This window comes from Myotis nattereri, assembly GCF_964212035.1.
Source record: "Myotis nattereri genome assembly, chromosome: 3".
Lineage (NCBI taxonomy): Eukaryota > Metazoa > Chordata > Mammalia > Chiroptera > Vespertilionidae > Myotis > Myotis nattereri.
The window spans coordinates 54,581,447-54,605,890 of record NC_138077.1 but is presented as its reverse complement, the minus strand read 5'-3'; the positions used below and the strand labels follow the sequence as shown (position 1 = coordinate 54,605,890).

General features: G+C 40.1%; 1 protein-coding gene across 1 annotated transcript in view; it reads right to left on the bottom strand.

The window, feature by feature from the left end:
• Positions 1 to 280: 280 nt before the first annotated feature.
• Positions 281 to 24,444, bottom strand: part of FYTTD1 (forty-two-three domain containing 1) — a 48,967-nt gene continuing 24,803 nt past the window's right edge. Inside the window, exons 3-9 of the mRNA XM_081085375.1 lie at positions 20,405 to 20,553; positions 13,145 to 13,257; positions 9,902 to 9,998; positions 9,122 to 9,183; positions 7,139 to 7,213; positions 4,900 to 5,026; positions 281 to 2,696 (exon numbers count right to left, since the gene is read on the bottom strand). Coding sequence (XP_080941501.1) covers positions 2,598 to 2,696; positions 4,900 to 5,026; positions 7,139 to 7,213; positions 9,122 to 9,183; positions 9,902 to 9,998; positions 13,145 to 13,257; positions 20,405 to 20,553 — 722 coding nt within the window. The 3' untranslated portion in view covers positions 281 to 2,597. The remainder of the gene's footprint in view (positions 2,697 to 4,899; positions 5,027 to 7,138; positions 7,214 to 9,121; positions 9,184 to 9,901; positions 9,999 to 13,144; positions 13,258 to 20,404; positions 20,554 to 24,444) is intronic.

Sequence of the window (24,444 nt, the reverse complement as noted above, 5' to 3'; positions counted from 1 at the left end):
AACTAGATGCTCTCTATAGGCTCATTCAGCCTAATAGTCTGCATTCTAAGTAAATTTGATTTTCTATTTCAACTCCTGGCTACTTCCTGTTGGACCTATGAATAAAATGGTTAAAAAGGCAGTTACAGAAATGCATTGAGTCTAGATTGATCTACCAATTTAGTTTGGCATGTAGCTTTTTAAATCCTAAAAATTATAAATATAATTATTACCAAGTTTTTTGTTACATAGAACAATCTAAAAACCACAACTCAATCTTTACAGCTAAGAATAAACCATGTGAGACCTGTAACATTTTATTTGTTAAAAATGAACAGCTTCAGAATAGATCTAAATGTAACTTTTCCAAAAAACACTAAAAAGTACAGTGTAAAGCATCTCCTCATTAAATATAAACTTTCATTTTGTGATGCACTGCATCAATGTTTTGCATACACCTTGATGCAAAGGAAATTTTAAGTTGCATCTTATTTAAAAAATAAACTTTAAGAACTGAAAAAGGATGACAACAACCACAATCTAAGAAAGAAAAATTTCCTCCAACAAAGCATAGTCTTTTGTTTATATATAACACATTAGGACTGAAGAATTTTAATTTAGTTATAACAAAAGCAAAATTTTATATTTAAAAAGAAAATGAAATTACAGATGCACGAAGAACAAAAGTATAATATACCAACAATACTGTGTTGTGGTTTGATGTACTATGTCAATACTTGGGGCAATTTTTAAGGTTTTCCCAAAAAATGCATTAATAATAATAGCTCTGTACAATATTTAAAATAACAAGAAAACGAAAACATCTTTATTCCATATTTTCACAAACTGTTCTAAAGACAGCAAACTGCTCAGTTGTTTATCCTTGGCTTTAAAATATACTGGTAATTCTAAACCAGTCTAAAATGTATTGTTAATGAATAAAACCTAAGCATTTATACTTGCAAAAATGTTTTGCAATGAGTGAAGCATTGGCCTAAGGAGAGACTAAAATTTATTTTCAAATTGTGTAACTGGCTTCCAATAATCCCTTATCAGTAGACTTACTGGCAAAATACCAGATATTAAGGATCAGATTTAATTCTTTGGTAGAAGCATGAAACTGTTTCTGAGAGCTTTTCATGGCTAGCATAAACCAAGTAACCCAAGGAGCATGGGAGACAATACTGAAGTCTAGTATACAATGCAAGTCAGGCAGGAGCCATAACTTAATGTTTTGTTTTTAAACAGGGAAAATCAACACTGACAATACACTCTAGGGAAGGAATCTAAAACCTACTTAGAAGCTTTAATATTATATCAAACCAAAAGATTAAGCTTTAAAATGACTAAATTTATAACTGGATATTTTGTTGCATTTTGGCTTTATACTGTAACTTGTAGTATACAGCCATCTGAGGACTCTTAGCACTAGCTTGGCACAACTGACTAACTCCTCCTATCCCTCCCTCCAGAGTGTGGGGGGAAATAATATTCTTCTCACCATAAATGCATCAATTTTTTACAAGTCAGAGTGAAAGGTATAAAAACAAGGTTACAACATAACTATATTATCATTTTGCAGTTTTTTCTTTGTGACAAATACAAGTATATTTTTGTTTTGGGGGCTGTATACTGTTTAATTTAGCAAGTTTAAAGCCTATAAAATTTAACTTTTCGAATAAGAAGAGTATAGGACTTTATAGCTTTTAATTTAATCATCAAAATATCTAAGGGACTCAATCCACTTTAATAATTATAATTTTTCTAAATATCACTTGAAAAATTCTTTGTGAACACTAGACTCAAGACTACACTAAATCCAAACAGTATACCTATGACCTGGGTTTTAAAGTTTTTCACCTCAGTAACCTGCCTTCAACCTGCTACTTCCTCTCATGCTTTCTTCATTTACTTACAAAAATTGTCAGATTTTTACATTGGACTTTCTCCTCCAAGGCTCTATTAGGCATATTTGTAAACATGCATTTATTGCCTTCAAAGAGCAACATTTTAAACTGAGACTTATGCTAGAGTCACCTTTCTTGTTAAAATTTCAACTTTAAAGATTTATAACTCTGGAGCATTAGCCTAACACTATCTGAAAAATGAACCAAGTTCCAGATCTTCCCATAAATCTTAAAACCCAAAAGTAGAATTCTAAGTTTTTAAATATCTCTAATGAAGGAAGTCAACTGCACTTATTACATCAACACTATTAAAGGATAAGGGACAGCAACAAAAGGACCTACTCATATTTCTGAAGACCAAGATTTACCATGGCAAAGTACAAAAAGTGGACAAAGGAGATGAGATCCTAAATACCACTATCATAAAAATAATTTTTGTCTTTCTGCTGTATGAGGAACCAAAAAGTCAACTAGAGAATTGTTCCATCTGGCTCAAACAAGAAATCTGTAACAACAGGTAGGCATATTCCCTGTTATTCTTTCAGGGCATTATTTATACATGTTAAAAAAAAAAAAAACTTCAAAAATAAAAAAAGTATTTAGCCTTGTGAATATTTTGAAATAAAGTTTCTTGAATTTCTGTGATGAACTCTTCAAGCAATTCAACTTTTTTAACAGAGTCATCACTCAAAAGTCCCTTTAACATGGGTTCTATCCCACGGTTACAAAGCGGCTTCCTCCTTTGTTGAATGTGAGAGTGGCTCTTTGTTCCTTCAGGATTCCAAATCGCTCATTCAAAGTCATCCCTGTCTAGAAAAAACAAAACAAAAATTAATAACTTGACTGTAAGCCATATTTACTTTGGAATAATGTGATCATCATGGTAATTCATAGTAACAATGGCTAGCATTTCCTGAATGTTTGTGCGTATGAACTCTAATTCTAACAAAAACCATTCAAAACAGGTGAATTTAGTGATGTTAGAGAAGTTAATTTGCCTACTTGGACGTTCCAGAATTCAAACCGGAAAGTTTAACTCAGAATCTCTATATCCTAACCAATGTAATGCCTACATTATATATAGGACACCTATACTAGAATGCCTACAAGTCGTACAGCCAAAGATTTCTCTATCTGAATTATGTTTAGGCTTTGCAAACATTGCCATCAATTCTAGTGATGCCTCTGATAAAAGTAGTTTAGTCTTGTGAATATTTTGAAATAAATTTTCTTGAATTTGAGTTCTTGAATTTTTGAAATAAACTCAAATCAAAACCCAAAGTTTTCTCTATCTGAATTACGTTTAGGCTCTGCAAACATTGCCATCAATTCTAGTCATGCCTCTGATAAAAGTAGTTTAGTCTTGTGGATATTTTGAAATAAATTTTCTTGAATTTGAGTTCTTGAATTGTTGAAATAAACTCAAATCAAATTAAAATCTGGTTTTTGATTAACAACAAACAGCAAACCCAAATTATATTCACCACTTCTGAAAGGAAAGTAACAACTATGAAAAAATAAAGTAAAAATAAGCATAATAAATTTGGTCAAATTTCTGTCTATACTTCATACCTTCAATTCCACAGATTTTTTATGTCAATGGATACAAAAAAGCATTTGACAAAATCCAACACCCACTCAGCAAATTACGAATAGAAAAGAATTCCCTAAATCTGGTACACAGAATCAACTAAAAACCTACTGCTAACATCATACTCAATGATGAAACATTTGCTTTCTCCTCAAGCCTGGGGACAAGGCAGGCATACATGCTCTCACCACTTCTATTCAGCATTGTACTGAAGGCTAGCCATTATAACAAACAAGAAAAAGAAAAGGTTTAAGGACTGGAAAGGAATTTGGAGAACGACATAATTTTTTACATAGAAAATCCTAAGGAATCTACAAAATTACAAAAAGTAATAAGCAAATTTTAAGCAAGATCACAAGATTCTAGGTTACTACAAAAATTATCAAAACCACAGTGAGATATACCACAATATATATTGCACTTGGATGGCTACATATGTATATGTGCAAATGAAGATAATAAGTGTTGGTGAGGATGTGGAGAAATTTAGAACCCTCATACATGATGGTAGCAATGTAAAATAGTGTAGCCACTCCTGGAAAATAGTCGGGCAAGTTACTCAAAAAATTAAACATTGAGTTTTTTTTGTTTTTTTTTTAATATATATTTTATTGATTTTTTACAGAGAGGAAGGGAGAGAGATAGAGAGTTAGAAACATTGACGAGAGAGAATCATCGATCAGCTGCCTCCTGCACATCTCCCACTGGGGATATGCCCGCAACCCAGGTACATGCCCTTGACCGGAATCGAACCCGGGACCTCTCAGTCCGCAGGCTGACGCTCTATCCACTGAGCCAAACCGGTTTCAGCTAAACACTGAGTTATAAGGTAACCTAGCAATTCCATTCTTAGGTATTAACCAAGGAGAAATGAAAACGTAAACTCATACCAAAACTTGTAAATGTTCAAAGAAGCATTATTCACAACAGCGAACATATGGAAACAACACAAATGTCCATTAACTGATAAATGAATAAATAAAGTATGCCATAGCCATAAGATGGAACATTATTCAGCAACTAGGAGCCAAATGCATGAAATTCGTGCAAGAGGCTCCCCTCGCAGCCCTGGCTCATCCAGAAGGATGTCTGGAAGGTCGTTCGGCTGTCCGGTCTAATTAGCATATTACGCTTTTATTATTATAGATTAAAGAAATGTAATATTGATACACTATGAGTGAACCTTGAAAATACTATGCTAGGTAAAATAAGCCGGTCACAAAACAGCATGTATTATATGATCTCATTCATATGAAATGTCTAAAATAGGCAAGCCTATAGACACAGAAGTAGATAAATCAGTGGATTCCTAAGGTTGAGGAGACTTAGGACCCTCTATATAACTCATTATACAACATTTGTTTTGTTAACTAAAATATTATCAATGAATGGCCCAAAGAAATAACAGGGGGAAAAATTTACCTGTTTTCCCACACTATTTATATCAAATTGCAGGGGAACACCTTTAGGGACTTTCTTTACATCAGATTGCTCCCGTTTTGCCAAGAATGAAGGTACAGCAGTACGAGTTAATCGTGGTTTCTGAGTTCTATTAGAAAAAGATTAAAATGAAATTAGGTCAGCTTAACAATCAAAAGAAGAAAAATAAAATCATTTAGTACATAAAGACATCCTGACTTATACACATGTTCAGATGTATTAGAGCAACTATTTTATTTGTTTACAAAAAAAGGTGTATGGTTTTTGACTGCCTAATCTAGAGAATAAAATATATATAGTTACTCATAGACTACCTCTTTAAGTGGAACTATAAACTTTTCAACAATTTGGAATGATTGGTGATTTCCAAGTCTTGATCTTCGACTAAAATAAAACAACCTCTAGAGTCTTATTAAAGACCTATCTTACATTCTTTCTTCCATTTCAGTCATTAAAATGGCTACATAGAGCAAAAACTCCATAAACTTAGAAAGTTTATAATGCAATACATAATGGAATGGTTAACTAAATTAAAGTTAACTAGATAAAAGAACACACTATGACTTTTAAAAAGAAAGTACTTTTTAAAAAAAGGTACTTTAAAATATACTGGGATGAAGGGGGAGAAGGGAGAAAGTAGGTATATTATTATCTCATTTACTATTATACATTAAAATAGATGTACCTAACATTTTTTATAAACTTTTATTTATTAAAATGTTTTTATTGACTTTAGAGAGAAGGAAACAGAGAAAGAGAGAGAGAGAGAGAAACATCAATGGGCTGCCTCCTACACAACCCCCCTTACTGGGGAATTGAGCACAAAACCTGGGCATGTGCCCTGACTGGGAATCTAACCAGCGACCTCTTGATGCATAGCACAACTCGCTCAATCAACTGAGCCACACCAGTCAGGACCATGCACTGAACTTTTAAAATAAAAATATTGTTAAGAGTTGTTACCTTGGGGCTGTAGAACCAGGAATCAAAGGCGCTTTTACTTTTAACTTTATACTATGTTATTTTTATTTTGTTTATCAAGTATTACTTTTATCCTCGTCTCAGTTTATACTAACTTGGACATCACACTCCGAGCAGGAATCCAATACTTTTCTATTATTTTATACTAGGGGCCCGGTGCACGAAATTCGTGCACTGGGTGTGGGGGGGGGGGGGGGGAGAGTGTCCCTCAGCCCAGCCTGCCCCCTCTCACATACTGGGAGCCCTCAGGCGTTGACCCCCATCACCCTCCGATCACCTGATCGGCCCCTTGCCCAGGCCTGACGCCACCGCCAGAGGTGTCAGGCTTGGACAGGGGACCCCCATCTCCCCCCGATCACTGGCTCTGGCCCCCGCCCAGGCCTGAGGCCTCTGGCCCAGGAATCATGCCTGGGCAGGGGACCCCCATCTCCCTCTGATCGCTTGCTCCACCCCCCGCCCAAGCCTGACGCCTCTGACCCAGGCTTCAGGCCTGGGCAAGGGTACCATCATATCCCCCCAATCCCTGGCTCCGCCCCCCACCCAGGCCTGATGCCTCGGCCAGAGGAGTTGACCCTCATCACCCTCCGATCACCAATCACCGGATCGGCCCCTTGACCAGGCCTGAGGCCTCCGGCAGAGGTGTCAGGCCTGGGCAGGGGACCCCCAGCTCCCCGCGGTTGCAGGCTCCGCCCCTGCCCAGGTCTAACGCCTCTGGCCTAGGCGTCCGGCCCAGGCAGCGGGGACCTGCAGTGGCAGCGGGGGGCGCCACGATCGTGGGCTTCGCTTTAGGCCCAGGCAAGGGACCCCTAGCTCCTGGGACTGCCAGCTTCGACCGTGCCCAGCTCCCATCGCTGGCTCCACCCCTACTTCCTGCTATCACTGGCCAGGGCAGCAAAGGTGCCTGATTCTCCGATCATGGCTGGGGGGCAGGGCAAAGGCGGCCCCAGGGCCGCCTTTGCCCTGCCCCCCAGCTCTTACCTCCCCCCTGGGTTTCCGATCACTGTCAGTGGCAGGGGGCTTCTTCCTGCTTTCCCTTTCGCCTCCCTGCATTGTGCCTACATATGCAAATTAGCCGCCATCTTGTTGGCAGTTAACTGCCAATCTTAGTTGGCAGTTAATTTGCATATAGCCCTGATTAGCCAATGAAAACAGTATCGCCGTACGCCAATTACCATTTTTCTCTTTTATTAGTGTAGATACTGAGAGATTATAATTTCTGCAAAATAAAGAAAAGACTTACACTGGGCACTGCACTGCTCCCGGGTTATCAATGGATACAGTTAAAATTCCTCCATTTGTGGTGGAAGTCCGCCATCTGGTTTCAAAATACCAAACACTTCATTAGAATATAGCCATTACTTTTTCTTAGCTTTTTAAAAATACAGCATCTTGGGTGTAGGAACTGGATGCCCTATTAAATATTTTTCAGTGTAACAAATATATGCACATTAAAAAATCACCTACAGCCTAACCGGTTTGGCTCAGTGGATAGAGCATCGGCCTGTGGACTCAAAGGTCCCAGGTTCAATTCCGGTCAAGGGCATGTACCTTGGTGTCGGGCACATACCCAGTAGGGAGTGTGCAGGAGGCAGCTGATCGATGTTTCTCTCTCATCGATGTTTCTAACTCTATATCTCTCTTCCTTCCTCTGTGTAAAAAATCAATAAAATATTTTTTTTTTAAAAAAATCAACTACAAAAAGGTTTTTAATGAAAAGTAACCGCCTTTCACCCCACTATTTTCCCCCTTCTTGTTCTCTAGAGGCAGTACTTTTAACCTTTCCTGTTTTTATTGCTTGCTGGTTCCCTCCAGTTCACTAAACAAGATGCTTGTGTAATATATATTTTTTTAATCAATAAAGTTAGCATAAGCACATTTTATTTATTTTTTTAAAATCTTTATTGTTGAAGTATTATATATGTTCCCTCATCATTATTCTTTAGTTTCCCTACCTAACTCTAAATATTTTGATGGAGATATCACTACTTTACTTCCATCATAACTTTAAATATAGGTAAACATCTTTCTTTCAGTAGTATCGCTTGATAACCTCCCCTCCCCACTTAGTATAAAAGAATAGTGTGGTACCTCTATTCCTTCCTTCCACCTCTTCTCTCACTTTGTACCTCCCACTTTATGTCAGCTCTACTTCTATATTTATGTTAATCAGAATCTGACATTTGCATTATATTTTGATACCTAATTTAAGAATTTTGTGCCCTAACCGGTTTGGCTCAGTGGATAGAGAGTGTCGGCCTGCGGACTGAAGTGTCCCAGGTTCGATTCCGGCCAAGGGCATGTACCTTGGTTGTGGGCACATCCCCAGTAGGGGGTGTGCAGGAGGCAGCTGATCAATGTTTATCTCTCATCGATGTTTCTAGCTCTCTATCCCTCTTCCTTCCTCTGTGTAAAAAATCAATGAAATATATTTAAAAAAAAAAAAAAGAATTTTGTGCTTTGTCCCATAGGTTGATTCTCAAAGTTCAAAACAAATGAACAGTATTTATATTATAATTATGTAAATATTATTCATGTAGAAGCAAATAAGCTATGACTATAATTTTCTTCCTTATGGTTACCAAATGTCGTGACTCCTGTACAAAAGAATACTGCAAGCATCAAGTTGAAATAGTTTCCTTTCCTATATTCAAAATCATACCCCATATTGGTTGGCATCATACCATGACCATGTTTTGTTTTCTAAAAAGTAGCTATAAGTTTAAATAGTTTAATCTCAAAACTTGATATTGATAGAACTAGAATGTTATAAGTCATACTTGAGAAGTGCAATTCTGACCAAAAAAAAATTTTTTTTTAAACCTTAATAGGGGTTATGGGGGGAAAAAAGAGTATGTGAAAAAAAAATATTCTATTGTTCTTGAGAGTTTACAAATTTTAAAGCTCTACTGTATTTTCTTCTATTTATTCCTTGAATAGATTCATTTGTATAAAAGAAGTTATAGAAAATAATGTTTCATTAAAATGGAACTTAATAAAAATTAAAAATAGAGGAATGTAATTGATGCTAAAACTTTTATACACTGACGTGAAAATACAAAAGATTTTGGGAGGAAAAAGAGCAAAAAATAGTTTATTTCGGGCTCAATGGTTAATTTACTTTAGGTCTCATTTAATTTCTTTTGAACTAGGGCACAAAGTAATTTGGGTAGTTAGTATTCTGGGAGTTCTGAAATGACACCTTGAAAAACAAATTGAAACTTACTGACGAGTTCTCTTTGCTACTACATCATCTAGCAGTTGTTCTGTGTTCAACTGGGCCTGAACCTGAAGGGGGAAAAAAAGCAGTAGATCCCACAGAAAGCAGAGTATCTGAACGCAAAGAGCTATCCTCCAAACTTTATAACCCATTAAGATATATGTATGAATGTAGGAGGGGCATATGACTATTCTGGCAACACCTCTTTGTTAGGGTTCTGCATTAGAACAAGTAATAAAAACAGGTTTATTCCTAAATAACATGTTAAATTCTTATAACACTAGAGGCCCGGTGCACGAAATTCGTGTACTAGGGGGGAGGGGGGGTGTCCCTCAGCCCGGCCTGCGCCCTCTCGCAGTCCGGGAGCCCCGTGACCCATTGCCCTGCAGAGGGAGGCCCCGCCCACCTGCTGCAGCCCGCTGGTCGGTAGCCTGGGCCTCCCTCTGCGGGGTGATCATGGCACAGTGGCAGAGCCTCCCTGACCAATTGCATCGTACCCGCCTTGGCTGGCTTGGCACCAGTGCATGTCATAACGTAAACGTCTGGATGGTCATTCTGCTGTTTGGGCGATTTGCATATTACGCTTTTATTATTACAGATAGATGGTGCTACTGAGGACAACAAGAGAGAATTGGGGGCAGGGAGGAACTAACTTAATGTCATGTTCTCTATATCCAAACCCAACCCCTACTTCAACCATGGGCCATCCCTATGATTAAGGATTACTAAAGATAGATGTTCAGAATCCTTTGGGTAAAAAGAAAACACAACCAAGGGTTTTTATACCTTCAGGCCTCTTCTGAAAAGAAAAGTTGCCTGACGAGTGTCTTTCTGATGACTTAATTTATTTCCACTCCTGGTATAATTGGTTGGGATGTTATTTCTGCAATGAAAACACATATGCATGAATAGTCTCAGCCATTTAACAACTTTCAAATATCTTGAAAAAACAATAAGCAAAAACAGTTTAATTCATTGGCTAAAAATGTGAGAATACACTAAATATAAAGACTCTGAATTTATCAGAAACTATTGAGATTTGATTTACAAATATCTCCCTCTGGCCCGGCTGGCATGGCTCACTGGTTGAGCATTGACCTATGAACCAGGAGGTCACAGGTTCAATTCCAGGTTAGGGAACATGTCCTGGTTGTGGGCTTGATCCCCAGTAGGGGGTGTACAGGAGGCAGCCTATCAATGATTCTCTCTCATCATTGATGTTTCTATCTCTCTCTCCCTTCCTCTCTGAAATCAATAAAAATATGTATTAAAAAGTTTGGTGAAAGATTTATTTACAGGGTTAATACAAAGAAAATCACACCTAAATATATCATAGTCAAACTGACTGAAAATAAAATATTTTTTTCTCAATACATTTTTTTTTTTTATTGATTTCAGAAAGGAAGGGAAAGGGAGAGATAGAAACATCAATGATGAGAGAGAATATTGATCGGCTGCTTCTTGCATGCCCCGTACTGGGGATTGAGCTCGTAACCTGGGTATGTGCCCTTGACCAGAATTGAACCTGGAACCCTTCAGTTCACAGGCTCACGTTCTTTCCACTGAGCCAAACTGGCTAGAGCTGAAAAGAAAATCTTGAAAAACGGCATCTTTTTCAGTTTTCCTTTCTCACTTAAAAACCTTTTCATATTAACATAATAAAAGAGAAACATGTAAATTGACCATCCCTCTGCTGTGCTCACCGGCCAATCAGGAGCGAGTATGCAAATTAACCCAAAAAAGATGATGGGTTAATTTGCCTACACAGGCGCCGGGCGGAGAGCAGAGAGAGAGAGCCGGCAGAGAGTGAAGTGGCTTGGGGAACTTGGCTCCCCAAGCCACCAGACGGAGAGCAGAGAGAGAGACCTGGCGGCTTGGAGGACTTGGCAGAATGGAAGGCCGTGGGACAGAGACAGAGCAGGAAGGGAAAACCAAGAGCATGGGGAGCACCAGGAATTCTGGGAATAGTAGTTCTGGTGGCAGCCCCAGGACCTGAAGCAGAAGCCCAGAGCGCGGGGAGCACCAGGAATGCTGGGAATCACAGTTCTGGTGGCAGACGGATCTCCTAAACCAGTGGTCGGCAAACTGCAGCTCGCGAGCCACATGCGGCTCTTTCACAAAATACCATGTGTGGGTGCACATGTACAGTGCAATTTAAACTTCGTGGCCCATGCGCAGAAGTTGGTATTTTGTGGAAGAGCCAAAGAGCCGCATGTGGCTCGCAAGCCACAGTTTGCCGACCACTGTCCTAGACACTAGAGCAAAGTGAGCTTGGAGCAAGTTACTGTTGCGGTGGGGGATGGAGGGACAGCAAAGGTGAGAGACCTAAGTAAAATCAGAAATGTCTAGGAAAAATTAAAGGGAAGATATCCTAAAACTTCCAGGAAATCTCCACCAATGAAGCAAAGAAAAAAAATGCCTCTATTATTCTGTGAGCAACAAACCAAACTGGGTTGGGGGGGTCTCAGACAATTTGCTCAAATGACTGCAAAGACAGACAGAAACTTCCGGATTGGAGAGGGGTCCCCTGAGGGCTCCCAGATTGGAGAGGGTGCAGGTCGGTCTGAGGGACCCACATCCCGTGCACGAATCTTTGTGCACTGGGCCCCTAGTATTAACATAAATCACAGAGAAACTTCTATCTTTCACTGCTTGTTCTTTCCCACACAGAACAATGTACTCTCTTTGTAGTTTCTATAGAAAGTTGTTAAAATATGAGAAAACAAATTGTTATATTTATCTTTTTGAAAAGATTGTTAAAAATTGATTTTTAGCCTTAGTTGGTGTGGTTCAGTGGATACAGCGTTGACCTGCAAACTGAAGGGTCCCGGGTTCAATTCCAGTCAAGGACACATGCCTGGGTTGTGGGCTCGATCCCAGTGGGGGGTGTGCAGGAGGCAGCCAATCAGTGATCTCTCTCATCATTGTTGTTTCTATCTTTCTCTCCCTCTCCCTTCCTCTCTGAAATCAATAAAAATGTTTTAAAAAAATGATTTTTAAAGAGAAGAAGGCAAAAGGATAGAGAAACATTGATCGGCTGCCTCTTGTACACCCTCTACTGGGGATCAAGCCTACCACCCAGGCATGTGCACTGACCAGAAATCAAACCTTTTGGTGCACAGGATGATCACCACTCAACTGTGCCACACTGGCCAGAGCTCTACTTATTTATTTTTACAAATAAATGCTGAAATGTTGCCTAATCTTACCTCCAATTTTATAGAGGCTCAAATGCAAATTTGCCTATCTAGCCCAATTAATATGGGCTCATTAATGACTCATGTAATTGATAAATTATTATCTGATAAGTTCCCCTTTTCCAATAGGTACTACCAAATGATTCTCAAAAGAAAACAATATTTAAGTAAAAATGCAATTCCAGCCATTCCATTTATACAAAGACTTCATTTCAGGGTTCTTTTATTTTGAATTATCTTCTATAAAAGATGAATAAATAGTATTTGAAACTGAAATAAGGAAACATCACAGCTTGTCAACTTCCTTTGTGTACACTTTATCATTACAGAGACCAGAATGCCATAACAATAGGTCATCATTTTTAAGTTCTTATGTCTTTCAATTTCATATAAAAATAATTTCACCTTAAGAAGCATCCATACAGAATTTTTTCTAGTTTACTTTTCCCATAAATAACATAGACTATTCTTTTAAGAGCCTTTGAGACTGAACAACATATTCAGCTTTTAGAATTCCCAATTTTGAATAATTGTTTACCAAAACAATTCACCTTTTGCAATATTATTTTATATGTTAAAAACAGTAGAGAAGCAGAATGCTGTTTTTTAAAAAAGTTTACAATTAGTTAAGTTCATCAATAACTGCGTCTAAGAAATAAGAAAAGTTATTTGCTTCCATGTTGGATGATCAGATAAACACTCCAAATTGCTGTCTTGAAAATGACCAGATAACTGTAAGAACCACTGAAAATTCATTCCTTCGAACACTTAGGCAAGAAGTATATCTTTATTTATGCAGGATAACATTATTATCTTATATTTGAGTACTTACTTTCTATTTAGCTGGTTAGGTCTCTTAAGAACTGCAACTGGTTTTCTCTGCACTTCATTTTGTCTCAGAAGATTTGCCTTCCTTTTTAATGCTGGAAAATATCTCTCTATATTCTTTCAGAAGGCAAGAAACTATGTTAGTCAGATTGCTATTTACTCTATACCAGCCGTGGGCAAACTACGGCCCGCGGGCCGGATCCGGCCCGTTTGAAATGAATAAAACTAAAAAAAAATAGACCGTACCCTTTTATGTAATGATGTTTACTTTGATTTTATATTAGTTCACACAAACACTCCATCCATGCTTTTGTTCCGGCCCTCCGGTCCAGTTTAAGAACCCATTGTGGCCCTCGAGTCAAAAAGTCTGCCCACCTCTGCTCTATACCCTATTACAATAAACATTTCTGAGGCAGAATGGACAAGGACTGACCACTGCTTTGATGTGCAGGTTACAGAAACAGAGAAGATGCAACAACTTGAATATTTCCAGTCTAAGTGACTAAAAAGACAACTACATTATACTCAAAATACTTGCAACAAAAAGAATTTGGACAGAAAAATAACTTTTATCTATTTTGGATCTGTTCAGTTTGAAGTGCTGGGAGATGTACAGGTGATGGGGAAACATGGATCTGGAGATCAAGAGAAGAATGAGGAGAGAACCAAGATGGCGGCATAGGTTAACGCCGGAGTTTGCTGCTTTGAACAACTACTTCAAAAGTGAAACTAAAAGACAGAACGGACATCACCCAAAACCACTGGAACGCTGGCTGAATGGAAGTCCTACAACTAGGAGGAAAGAGAAACGCATACGGACACTCAGAGGAGGCGCAGTGCTGAAGTCAAATTCTGAGGTGCGGAGTGCGCGCGCGGAGCGGGCTGGCGGCGGAGGGCGCGGTTGGCGTTTTCAATCGGGAGGGAGTCGCAGACTCTGAGCTCCAGATCCGGGCGAGTCTTTAGGGACCCAGACTCAAACGGGAGAAGAGGGACAGCCTGGCTTCGGTCAGAGCGAGTGCAGCTTTCTCTCCGAGCTTTGCAGCGGGTGCTGGGACTCAGAGAGGCAGAGCCCCTGGGGACAGGACTGAGAGCCGCCATCACTGCTCTCTCCGGCCCACCCTATTGATACTGTGCGACCCGCTCCGCCCAAGCCCTGCACAAAGGCATTTGCCCGATAGCCTCAGGCAAAGGCTAGATTAGCACCTCCCTAGAGGACAGAAGTTCTCTCACTGCTGACACAGCTGATTCTCATAGCCACTTGGCCTGGAGGTCAAACCCTCCCTGGAATTAGCTACAAGATTTAACTATAAGACTGCGCACAAAGACCACTAGGGGGTGCACCAAGGAAGCATAACAAAATGCGGAGACAAAGAAACAGGACAAAATTGTCAATGGAAGATCTAGAGTTCAGAACCACACTTTTAAGGTCTCTCAAGAACTGTTTAGAAGCCGCCGATAAACTTAATGAGATCTACAAGAAAACTAATGAGACCCTCGATGTTATATTGGGGAATCAACTAGAAATTAAGCATACACTGACTGAAATAAAGAATATTATACAGACTCCCGACAGCAGAACAGAGGAGCGCAAGAATCAAGTCAATGATTTGAAATGCGAGGAAGCAAAAAACACCCAACCGGAAAAGCAAAATGAAAAAAGAATCCAAAAATGCGAGGATAGTGTAAGGAGCCTCTGGGACAGCTTCAGGCGTACCAACATCAGAATTATAGGGGTGCCAGAAGATGAGAGAGAGCAAGATATTAAAAACCTATTTGAAGAAATAATGACAGAAAACTTCCCTCACCTGGTGAAAGAAATGGACTTACAGGTCCAAGAAGCGCGGAGAACCCCAAACAAAAGGAATCCAAAGAGGACCACACCAAGACACATCATAATTAAAATGCCAAGAGCAAAAGATAAAGAGAGAATCTTAAAAACAGCAAGAGAAAGAAACTCAGTTACCTACAAGGGAATACCCATACGACTGTCAGCTGATTTCTCAACAGAAACTTTGCAGGCCAGAAGGGAGTGGCAAGAAATATTCAAAGTGATGAATACCAAGAACCTACAACCAAGATTACTTTATCCAGCAAAGCTATCATTCAGAATTGAAGGTCAGATAAAGAGCTTCACAGATAAGGAAAAGCTAAAGGAGTTCATCACCACCAAATCAGGATTATATGAAATGCTGAAAGGTATCCTTTAAGAAGAGGAAGAGGAAGAAAAAGGTAAAGATACAAATTATGAACAACAAATATGCATCTATCAACAAGTGAATCTAAGAATCAAGTGAATAAATAATCCGATGAACAGAATGAACTGGTGATTATAATAGAATGAGGGACATAGAAAGGGAATGGACTGACTATTCTTGGGGGGGAAAGGGGTGTCGGAGATGCGGGAAGAGACTGGACAAAAATCGTGCACCTATGGATGAGGACAGTGGGTGGGGAGTGAGGGCGGAGGGTGGGGCGGGAACTGGGAGGAGGGGAGTTATGGGGGGAAAAAAGAGGAACAAATGTAATCTGAACAATAAAGATTTTATTAAAAAAAAAAAAAAAAAAAAAGAGAAGAATGAGAGCCAGAGATGTAAATTAGGGAATCATTTATATAAACATGGTTTTGGATATCAAGTAAAGGGATGAAAGGGGCAAGTTCCAAAACAAACGTGCGAAAAAGAAAAAAAAAAAAGGAGGCTGTAATAGCAAAGAAGCCTAAGTAGAAATGGCTACAGAGAAAAAAAAAAATCAAGAATATTCAATGTCACAGAAAACAAGCACATACAATGTGCAACAATTTTTTTTTAAGTTCATGAAGTACTAAATGATTTAGTATTATGAGTCAAGTTAAAAGTTCTACAAAACAACATACTTCCAGCTTTATGAAGTTCTGAATCTAAAGAAAAAAATTATAGAATTGATACTGACCAAGTTCTATATCCCAACAGAAGAATCCAGACTGGGCCAATTTTTACTTCTTGATAGATATTTTAAGTTGATTTCCAAACCAAAAAGGAAATTCATTCTTAGACACAATCCTTCCCCTCTCAGCACAGCCATTTGCTCTATTTACACTACTACTATTTAGTAGTAATATTTAGTAGCACTGTAAATGAGTTTGTTATCTTTCCCACTTAGTTATTCAATTCATAGGTAAGAAGAAAGTACATTTTTATTGAAATAAAACATTAATTTTTAAACTATGATAAGGAAGAGATAAAATTAAGTCTAATTGTGACCAGAAATTTTTATTGAAGTATAAAATTTTGATTTTGAAAATATAGCAATTCTAGGCCAATTAAGTTATTTAAGTGCCTTATTTAATGAACAGAAAAGGATGGCATGAGTTATTTACATGTAAATAGATATTTTCTAAATTGCTGAAAAATAATTTGCTTCACAATTACTATACTATATCCTAATCAGACTAGTAATCTTATTCAGGCTGAGGATAGGGTTTTTAAAAAAAACAGCAAAATTTCAAACCAAATCTTTGCCCAAATCATTCAAACTTTGAATAAATGGCCCAGCTGGTGTGGCTCAGTGGTTGAGCATCAACCCATGAACCAAGAGGTCGCCAGCTGATTCCCCCTCAAGGCACATGCCCCAACTGCATGCTCAATCCTCAGTGGGGGGCATGCAGGAGGCAGCTGATAGATGTGTTTCTCATTGATGTTTCTCTCTATCCTTCTCCCTACCTCTCTCTTTAAAATCAATTAAAAATTTTTTAAAAATTTTAATAAAGGTATCTTATTATTATGCAGTACATTTCTAGCATTCTATAACACAATTTTCACTATTTTCAAACAACTCAAAAGACTACATGTTGGAATTTAAAATTTTATTAGAAGACGTAATTAATTAGCAGTTAACGCAAACTTTCTCCTAGTATCCATATCTCACTAACGTTTTCTAATTTCTAAGAAACAGTAAGATCTTTGATAAAGGTTTAGGGAAGAAAACATCTGTTGGTGGCGACAGAATTGAAAAGTTAAATAAGAGATCTAAGACAGTTTAAGAAATAAATGTTGTGAATTTTCTTTCTTATTCTTTTTTTTCTTTAAATCCTCACCTGAGGATATTTTTTTCCATTGATTTTTTAGAGAGAGTGGAAGAGAGGGAGGATGGGAGAGGATAGGTAGAGATAAAAACATCGTTGTGAGAGAGACACATAGGTTGGTTGCCTCCAATCAAACCTGAGGTACACATGCCCTTGGCCAGGAATCAAACCCGGAACCCTCTAACCACTGAGTAAGCCAGCTAGAGCAAATGTTCTGAATTTTCTTACATGTATGTATTATTTTCATAATCAGAAACCAAAAAGATAAAAAATAGAGGCACAGAACATTAAATTCCTTAGTGGCTTAGATCTATGAAATATAATAGGAGAAAAACCATTTGTGAAACTATTTTAAGAAATGCTTTAGCCAATTCAAAATAAATTACTCATCGAGTAATTTATTACTAAGTTTTTAGAAAGTAGTTAATTTAGAAAGTAGGTAAATCATTGTAACTCTAATTAAAAATATCAACAAGGGGACAGTTATCTACCCCAAGAGAAATGAAAACCTATGTCCATATGAACTTACAGGTGAATGTTCTCAGCTCTGTTATTTACAAAACCAAAAAAGTGAAAATAACCAAAAAAAAAAAAAGTGAAAACAACCAAAATGTCCAACCGGTGAATGGATAAACAAAATATAGTATACCCATATAACAAACTATTATTCAATAATTAGAGGCCTGGTGCATGGATTCGTGCACTGATGGGGTCCCTCGGCCTGGTCTGCAGGGATCAGGCTGAAACCAGCTCTCCGACATCCCCCAAGGGGTCCCAGATTGCGAGAGGGCGGTTCCTAGGTGATGCACCCTGGAATTGGGCTCCCTATTCTCTGGTTCCAGGTGCATCACCCAAGAACCACTGCTGCCAAGTGACCATAGCTTGGCAGCTCCTGCGTTGAATGCCTGCCCTCTGGTGGTCAGTGTGTGTCATAGCTACTGGCCAGTCGCTTAGGCTTTTAAAATCTATATTAACAATCTATATTAATAAAAGGGTAATATGCTAATTAGACCAGATAGGCCGGGCATCTCCAGACGTCCTTCTGGACAAAGCCGCAGTGTCTGTGAAGGCCAAGGAGGGCTGGCAGCTGTGGCAGCCAGCAGTGGCGGCAACAGCAGCAGCAGCAGCAGGGTGATGGGGGCGGCGCCTTCCCCTGATCGGCCCGGTCACCTCCTGCAGAGGGAGGCCAGACTGTGGAGCGGGCCTAAGCTGTCAGTAAGACATCCCCTGAGGGTTCCTGGACTGTGAGAGGGGGCAGGCCAGGCTGAGGGACCCCCCCCCCCAAAGTATGAATTTTCGTGTACTGGGCCTCTAGTTTATAGATAAAAAGGAACAAAATTCATGCACTGGTGGGGTCCCTAGGTCTGGTGGGAGATCAGGGCTGATCAGGGCCAGGCTGATCAAGGCCCAAAGGCCCTGGTGGGGCCGGGAGAGGAGGTGACTGTCACCAGGCTGGGCAGGGAAGAAACAGATGCCAGATGCCAATGCTGCCCTCGGCGCCCCACCACCCCATGGTTCCCTACCTTCCCCCCCTCCTCCTTCCCTCAGTGCCATGCTGCCACCAGGGGCCTGCTGGCTAGGGGAGGGGCAGGGGGAGGGGGTCTGGGGAGGTTTTGGTCCCCAGTTTGGAACGTGCAGGAGGCAGCCAATCAATGATTCTGTATCATCATTGATGTTTCTATCTCTATTTCCTTCTCTGAAATCAATCAAATGTATATTTTTAAAATGCAAGGGTTTTAGAGGAACAAAGGTAGGGAAAGGGAGCTATTGACAGGGGGGCATTTGAGATCTTGCTCTCATTTCAAACAGGATAACATAAGGTGCTTCTCAGGGGGTGACAGGTAAGGAGTGGCAGTGGGTGGAACAGGGCACTTTGGGCTGAGGAATGGGCTGTAATGACAGGAAATGTCTCTGACAGTGACACCGAGTGTGTGTTGGGGCCATCGCTCGGATCATTCATCCCCAAGAGGTTTTGATTACTGACGGGAGGAGAAACACGGAGATTAAGCAGGCCTTTCTTAGCCTAGAAGGTGAGGCGGTTGGCAGGAGTGGGTTGCCCTGCTTCCCTACAAATGTAAACACACAGTGTAACTGTACATGGATATCAGTCAGTGGCCAAATCAATGCCCAGCCAGCCCTGGTGGCTGTGTCCTGCCACTCTCTGGCTGTGCTGCGGCACTACTGGCTGGGGAGGCCGAAGCCACATCCCCAAGCGCACTAGTATATGAAGGGGCGGGCAAGAAGCCAGAAGCTAGAAGTCAGAGCTAAGGCAGCCCAGTAGCACTGTGTCCGCCATGGGAACTGGACAGGGAGCAGCTGTCAGTGCAACAGGCTTTGGAGTCAGAGGGGCTGCGCTTCTTGCACGTCACCAGTGAGTCCCCGTGAGCCCGCGGCTTGCCAGCTGGGCCGGGCGGGGTCAGGGAAGGCCTTTCCCTCCTGGAGCCATTCTTCCTAGGGTGGCGGCATCAGACTGCTTTTTTTTCCAGTTTATATTTTTTATTGGAAAGCAAGCTCCCTGGGCCATAGCATGCACCTCCAGGACTCACTGCACCTCCCAACCCCTCCTCCTGGTGGTCAGTGCGTATTATAGTGACTGGCTGACCAGTAGTTCTGGTCGCTGGGCTTTTCTTTTACAGATAAAAAGGAATGAAGTACTGATACATGCTACAACATGATGAACCTCAAAACATCATGGCTAAATGCCAGACTACATATTATTGTATTTACATAAACTGTGTAGAAAAGACAAATTTATAGATAATCACACAGAAAGTAGATTAGTGGTTGCCTCTGGCAGATAATGAGATATGACTGTGAATGGACATGAGACTTCTTTTTAGATTGATAGAAATGTTCTAAAATTAAACTGTTGTGATGATTTTATAAGTATAAATTACTGAAAATTCATTGACTTGTATCCTTAAAACAAATTAATTTTACAGTATAAAATTATACCTCAATAACCTGTTAAAAATCACACACACACATGGAAAGTCAGGAACCTGTAAAAAAATTTTTATCTTATTTGAGAAGGTGGAATTTAGGTATTGTTCGTAATAATGATTTTTATCTCATTTCATTATTTATATAAGCCCTAAAGTACTATCTAAAAATCAAAAATACTCTCTCAAGGTCATTCACAAAATATTAGTACAAATAAAGAAAAAGGGTATCAGATTCAGCATTAAGCCATCATCTTCCTACCTTGTCACTTAGAGGCGGTCGATTCATAGGACTAATTCCTTTTCGAATTCCAGTTGTTTTCCTAGCTGCAAGGCCAGTGATAACTCCATAAGGACGTCTCTTCCCAGGCATCATTCTTCCTCTACGGTTCAGATTATTCTTACCAAAACCTGTGGGGAGGGGAAAAAAGAAAAAATACCAAAGAATGCAACTGAGGGGCACAAAGGTCACAAGATATTCTACAGTATTATTATTTATATATATTTCTTTTGAATTACATAAAATATCTCATTTTTAAAGAGGCAATAAGTTGCACTGGAAAGGGTTCTGTTGCAGAAATAGACTATTCCTTTCTATCTCTCTTTTTCTCTCTGGCTTTGCTTTCTTAACAAGATAGCCTCAACTTTCCCTGTATAATATTTTAGCCACTAACTACATGTGGGTATTGAAGATTTGAAAAATGACTAGTCTAAAATGAGATGCAACAAAAGAATGTACAGTGATTCATTAGTAATTTTTATGTGGCTCACATTTTATTTCTGTTGACAGCACTAACCTAAAGTGGAATCACTATCTTTACCTCCCATTTACTTACTACCTTGCAATCTGGCTTCTTCATTTTCAGTCCTACTGTATTCAAACTGTTTTTGCTAAAGTCCCCAGTGAGTTCCAATGGACATACTTTAATCTCTGTGACTTGTGACAGTACTGACTTTGCTTTTCCATTATGTATCTTACTTATTTTTTTCTAATTATGAAAAAATAAACATGCACACTGCAGAAAACTTAGAAACATATGAAGTACAAATAAGAAAGTAAGTTACCCATTATTCCACCACCTAGAGATAACCACTACTAACATTCTATGTCTTCCTAGTCTTTTCTTTATTTGTATATGTACATTTAAAAAGTTAACATCCTTAGTTTCAACTATTTTTAAGCAATTCCAAAGACTATCACATGAAGTAAATCATAATTTTGTAGTACCAAGTGCTTACAAGGTGGATTGAGTCTTCTAGCAAACCACACTTCATATTCTATGTACTATTCTGTAGTCTATATTCACACTATATTGTATCATCCCAGATATTTAATTCTTTTACTACATTATTTTTTAATGTGCCATATACTTAATCCAACCAATTTCATACTATTCATTTCAGTTACTTCTAATGTTACACTATCCTACATAATAAAGAGGTAATATGCAAATTAACCCTCATGCCCTCACAAGCTGGCTGCCAAGAGGTGGAGCTTTTGACACTGACTGGCATAGAAACCGACCAATCAGAACTTAATCTGGGTGAACTGTGAACCTAAGGTGGGGGCTGAGGAGGGGTTTTAAGGGCAACAGCTGTTTGGTATAAGGTGTAAGAAAGCGGTTCAATTTTTTAATGACCAGTTTGGCAGTATAGTGCATATGGCTGGCTATCAGTCCAGATATAGGGATTATGTATTTTTGTCTGCCAAGAGCATCTCCTCCTGCTGAAAAAGGCTCCCCCCACCCAATTTAAGCAATCCTGTCCTATATAATCTATCTATACTAATAAAAGGGTAATACGCTAATTAGACCGGATCAACAGGCCATCTTCCGGACAGAGCCATGGTAGTGGAGGCCGAAGCAGAGGCAGTTAGGGGTGATCATGACGGCAGGGGAGGAAAGTTGGGGGTGAGATCAGGCCGGCAGGGGAAGGCAGTTAGGGGCAAGATCAGGCCGGCAGGGGAGGGCAGTTAGGGGTGACCAGACCAGCAGGGGAGGGTAGTTGGGGGTGAGATCAGGCCTGCAGGGAAGGGTAGTTGGGGGCAAGATCAGGCTGGCAGGGGAAGGCAGTTGGGGGCGATCAGGCAGACAGGCAGTTAGGGGTGGTCAGGCCGGCAGGGGAGAGCAGATAGGGGCAAGATCAGGCCAGCAGGGGAAGGCAGTTAGGGGCGATCAGGCAGGCAGACAGAGAGGTTAGGGGTGATCAGGCAGGCAGGCGAGCGGTTAGGAGCCAGTGGACCCTGACTGCGAGAGGTATGTCTGACTGCCGGTTTAGGCCCGATCCTACAGGGGTCCCCGATTGGAGAGGGTGCAGGCTGAGCTGAGGGAACCACCCCCGCCCCCTGCCCCCCGCCTGTGCATGAATTTCATGCACTGGGCCACTAGTTATAAATAACATTGGAATAATACTATAGATAACATTTTTACAGACATTCATGATTATTACCTCAAAATATAAATTTCCAGAGGTTGAAATAGTATATCAAAGATAAAGCGAGTTCTTCAGGCTTTTCATTTATATTATAAAAAACCCCTCTAGAATGACTATATTTACTTATATTCCAGAAACATAGGGGTGCCACTTTTTTCATAACATTGACTACTCTGAGTGTTTTTTTTTAATCTTTATCATTTAGTATTTTAAAAAATCTTATTGATGAAGTAAAGCTCAATATGAGTATTCTGAAGTCCAGCAAGTAAATAAAATAATTGTCTTACTTGGTAGTTTACTAATGAGACTGAACATTTTCCATGTGGTTTTTTGGCTATCTGTATTCTTCCATTCACGAACTGTCATGTTCACAAATCAGTTTTCTAGAGTCAAGTTCTAATTTCCTTCAATGCTTTGATAGAATTACATTAAATTTACAATTAATTTTTAAAGAATTGATTTATTTACTAGTACAATATCCAGGAACATAGTTTATTTCTCCCCTTTTTCAAGTCTTCTTTTGTCACTAAATTGGTTCAGTAAAGTTATAAGCTTTCCCTCCCATAAGTCTGCACACTTCTTGTTAAGCTTACTGCTAGGTAGTTTATAGATTTTGTTGTCAATCACAAAAAATCCCTCTTCTAATAATAATTTTCATATTGTCATGCCTGGGATTACAGAAAACTATTGAGGTTTTAATTATTGCCAGTCATACCACTGAACTCAATTATTAGTTTTAATAGTCTTTCAAATTATATTCTTGGAATTTCTAAGTGACAATCATATTACCCACAAATAATTGTCTTCTTCCTTCTAATAATTATACCTAAAACTCTTTGATTTCTTAATGCAACAGCCAGGAATTCCAGAGAGCCATACTAAGTAACAACTGTGATACTGGGCATTCTTAATCTTAATTCTACCTTTTGGGAAAATGTCTTTGGAATGGTATCCTGTATAATACCACCCACATGCAACATAATAATAGGTCCTCCAACAGAAGAGTTTCGTGATCAAACTAAATAAAGCCAAAAGTTTTCTTTACTGTAGGATTTTTCAACACTAATGTGTATGAAGAATCTCTCATACAGGGATAATAGTATATATCATTCCCAAACTTGTCTAATTACAGAATGCTTTTATGTGGTACTAGGGACCCAGTGCATGAATTTGTGCACCTTGAAAGGAACTGTGGGCCGTGAGGCTGCGGTGGGCACAGGAACGGGTCTCGGCCCATCCTCCGCTCCCCTGCCCAGCCCCTCCCACCATGGCCCCTGGTCCTGTCTGCTGGCAACTCCGCTCCCGCTGCCACTCCCACACGCTGATAGCGCTGGCCCTGCTCACACCCATGGATGGGAACGAGCAATAGAGGCTGGTGCCTACAGCGAGTGTGAGCGGCAGCTACTGCCCCAATTGCCCTTCAGGAGCAGGGGGAGGTGGAGAAGCCCTCACGGGCAATCGGGGCCGGCAGCTGTCACTTGCACCCGCTGTCAGTGCGGAGTGATTGGGACTAGCGCCAGGCGCCGGCAGTGGGTACAAGCATTGGCTCCAGCACTAGCTGCAGGTGAAAGTGGGGCCGGTGCTGGCAGTGGGTGTGAGCAGGGCCATCGCCGGCAGCAGGTGCCAGAGGTGGCTGCCAGCCCTGATCACCCCTCAGGAGCAGGGGGAGGTGGAGAAGTCCTGAGGGGCAATTGGGGCTGGTAGCTGCAGCTTGCACCTGCTGACGGCGCCAAATGATCAGGGATGGCACTGAGTGATCAGGGCCAGCGCTGGGTGCCGGCAGCAGCTGCGAGCAGGGCTGGCAGCAGGTGCGAGCGCCGGGCAGGACTGTGGTGCATGGGAACAAAAAATTTTCACTAAACTGCCTTA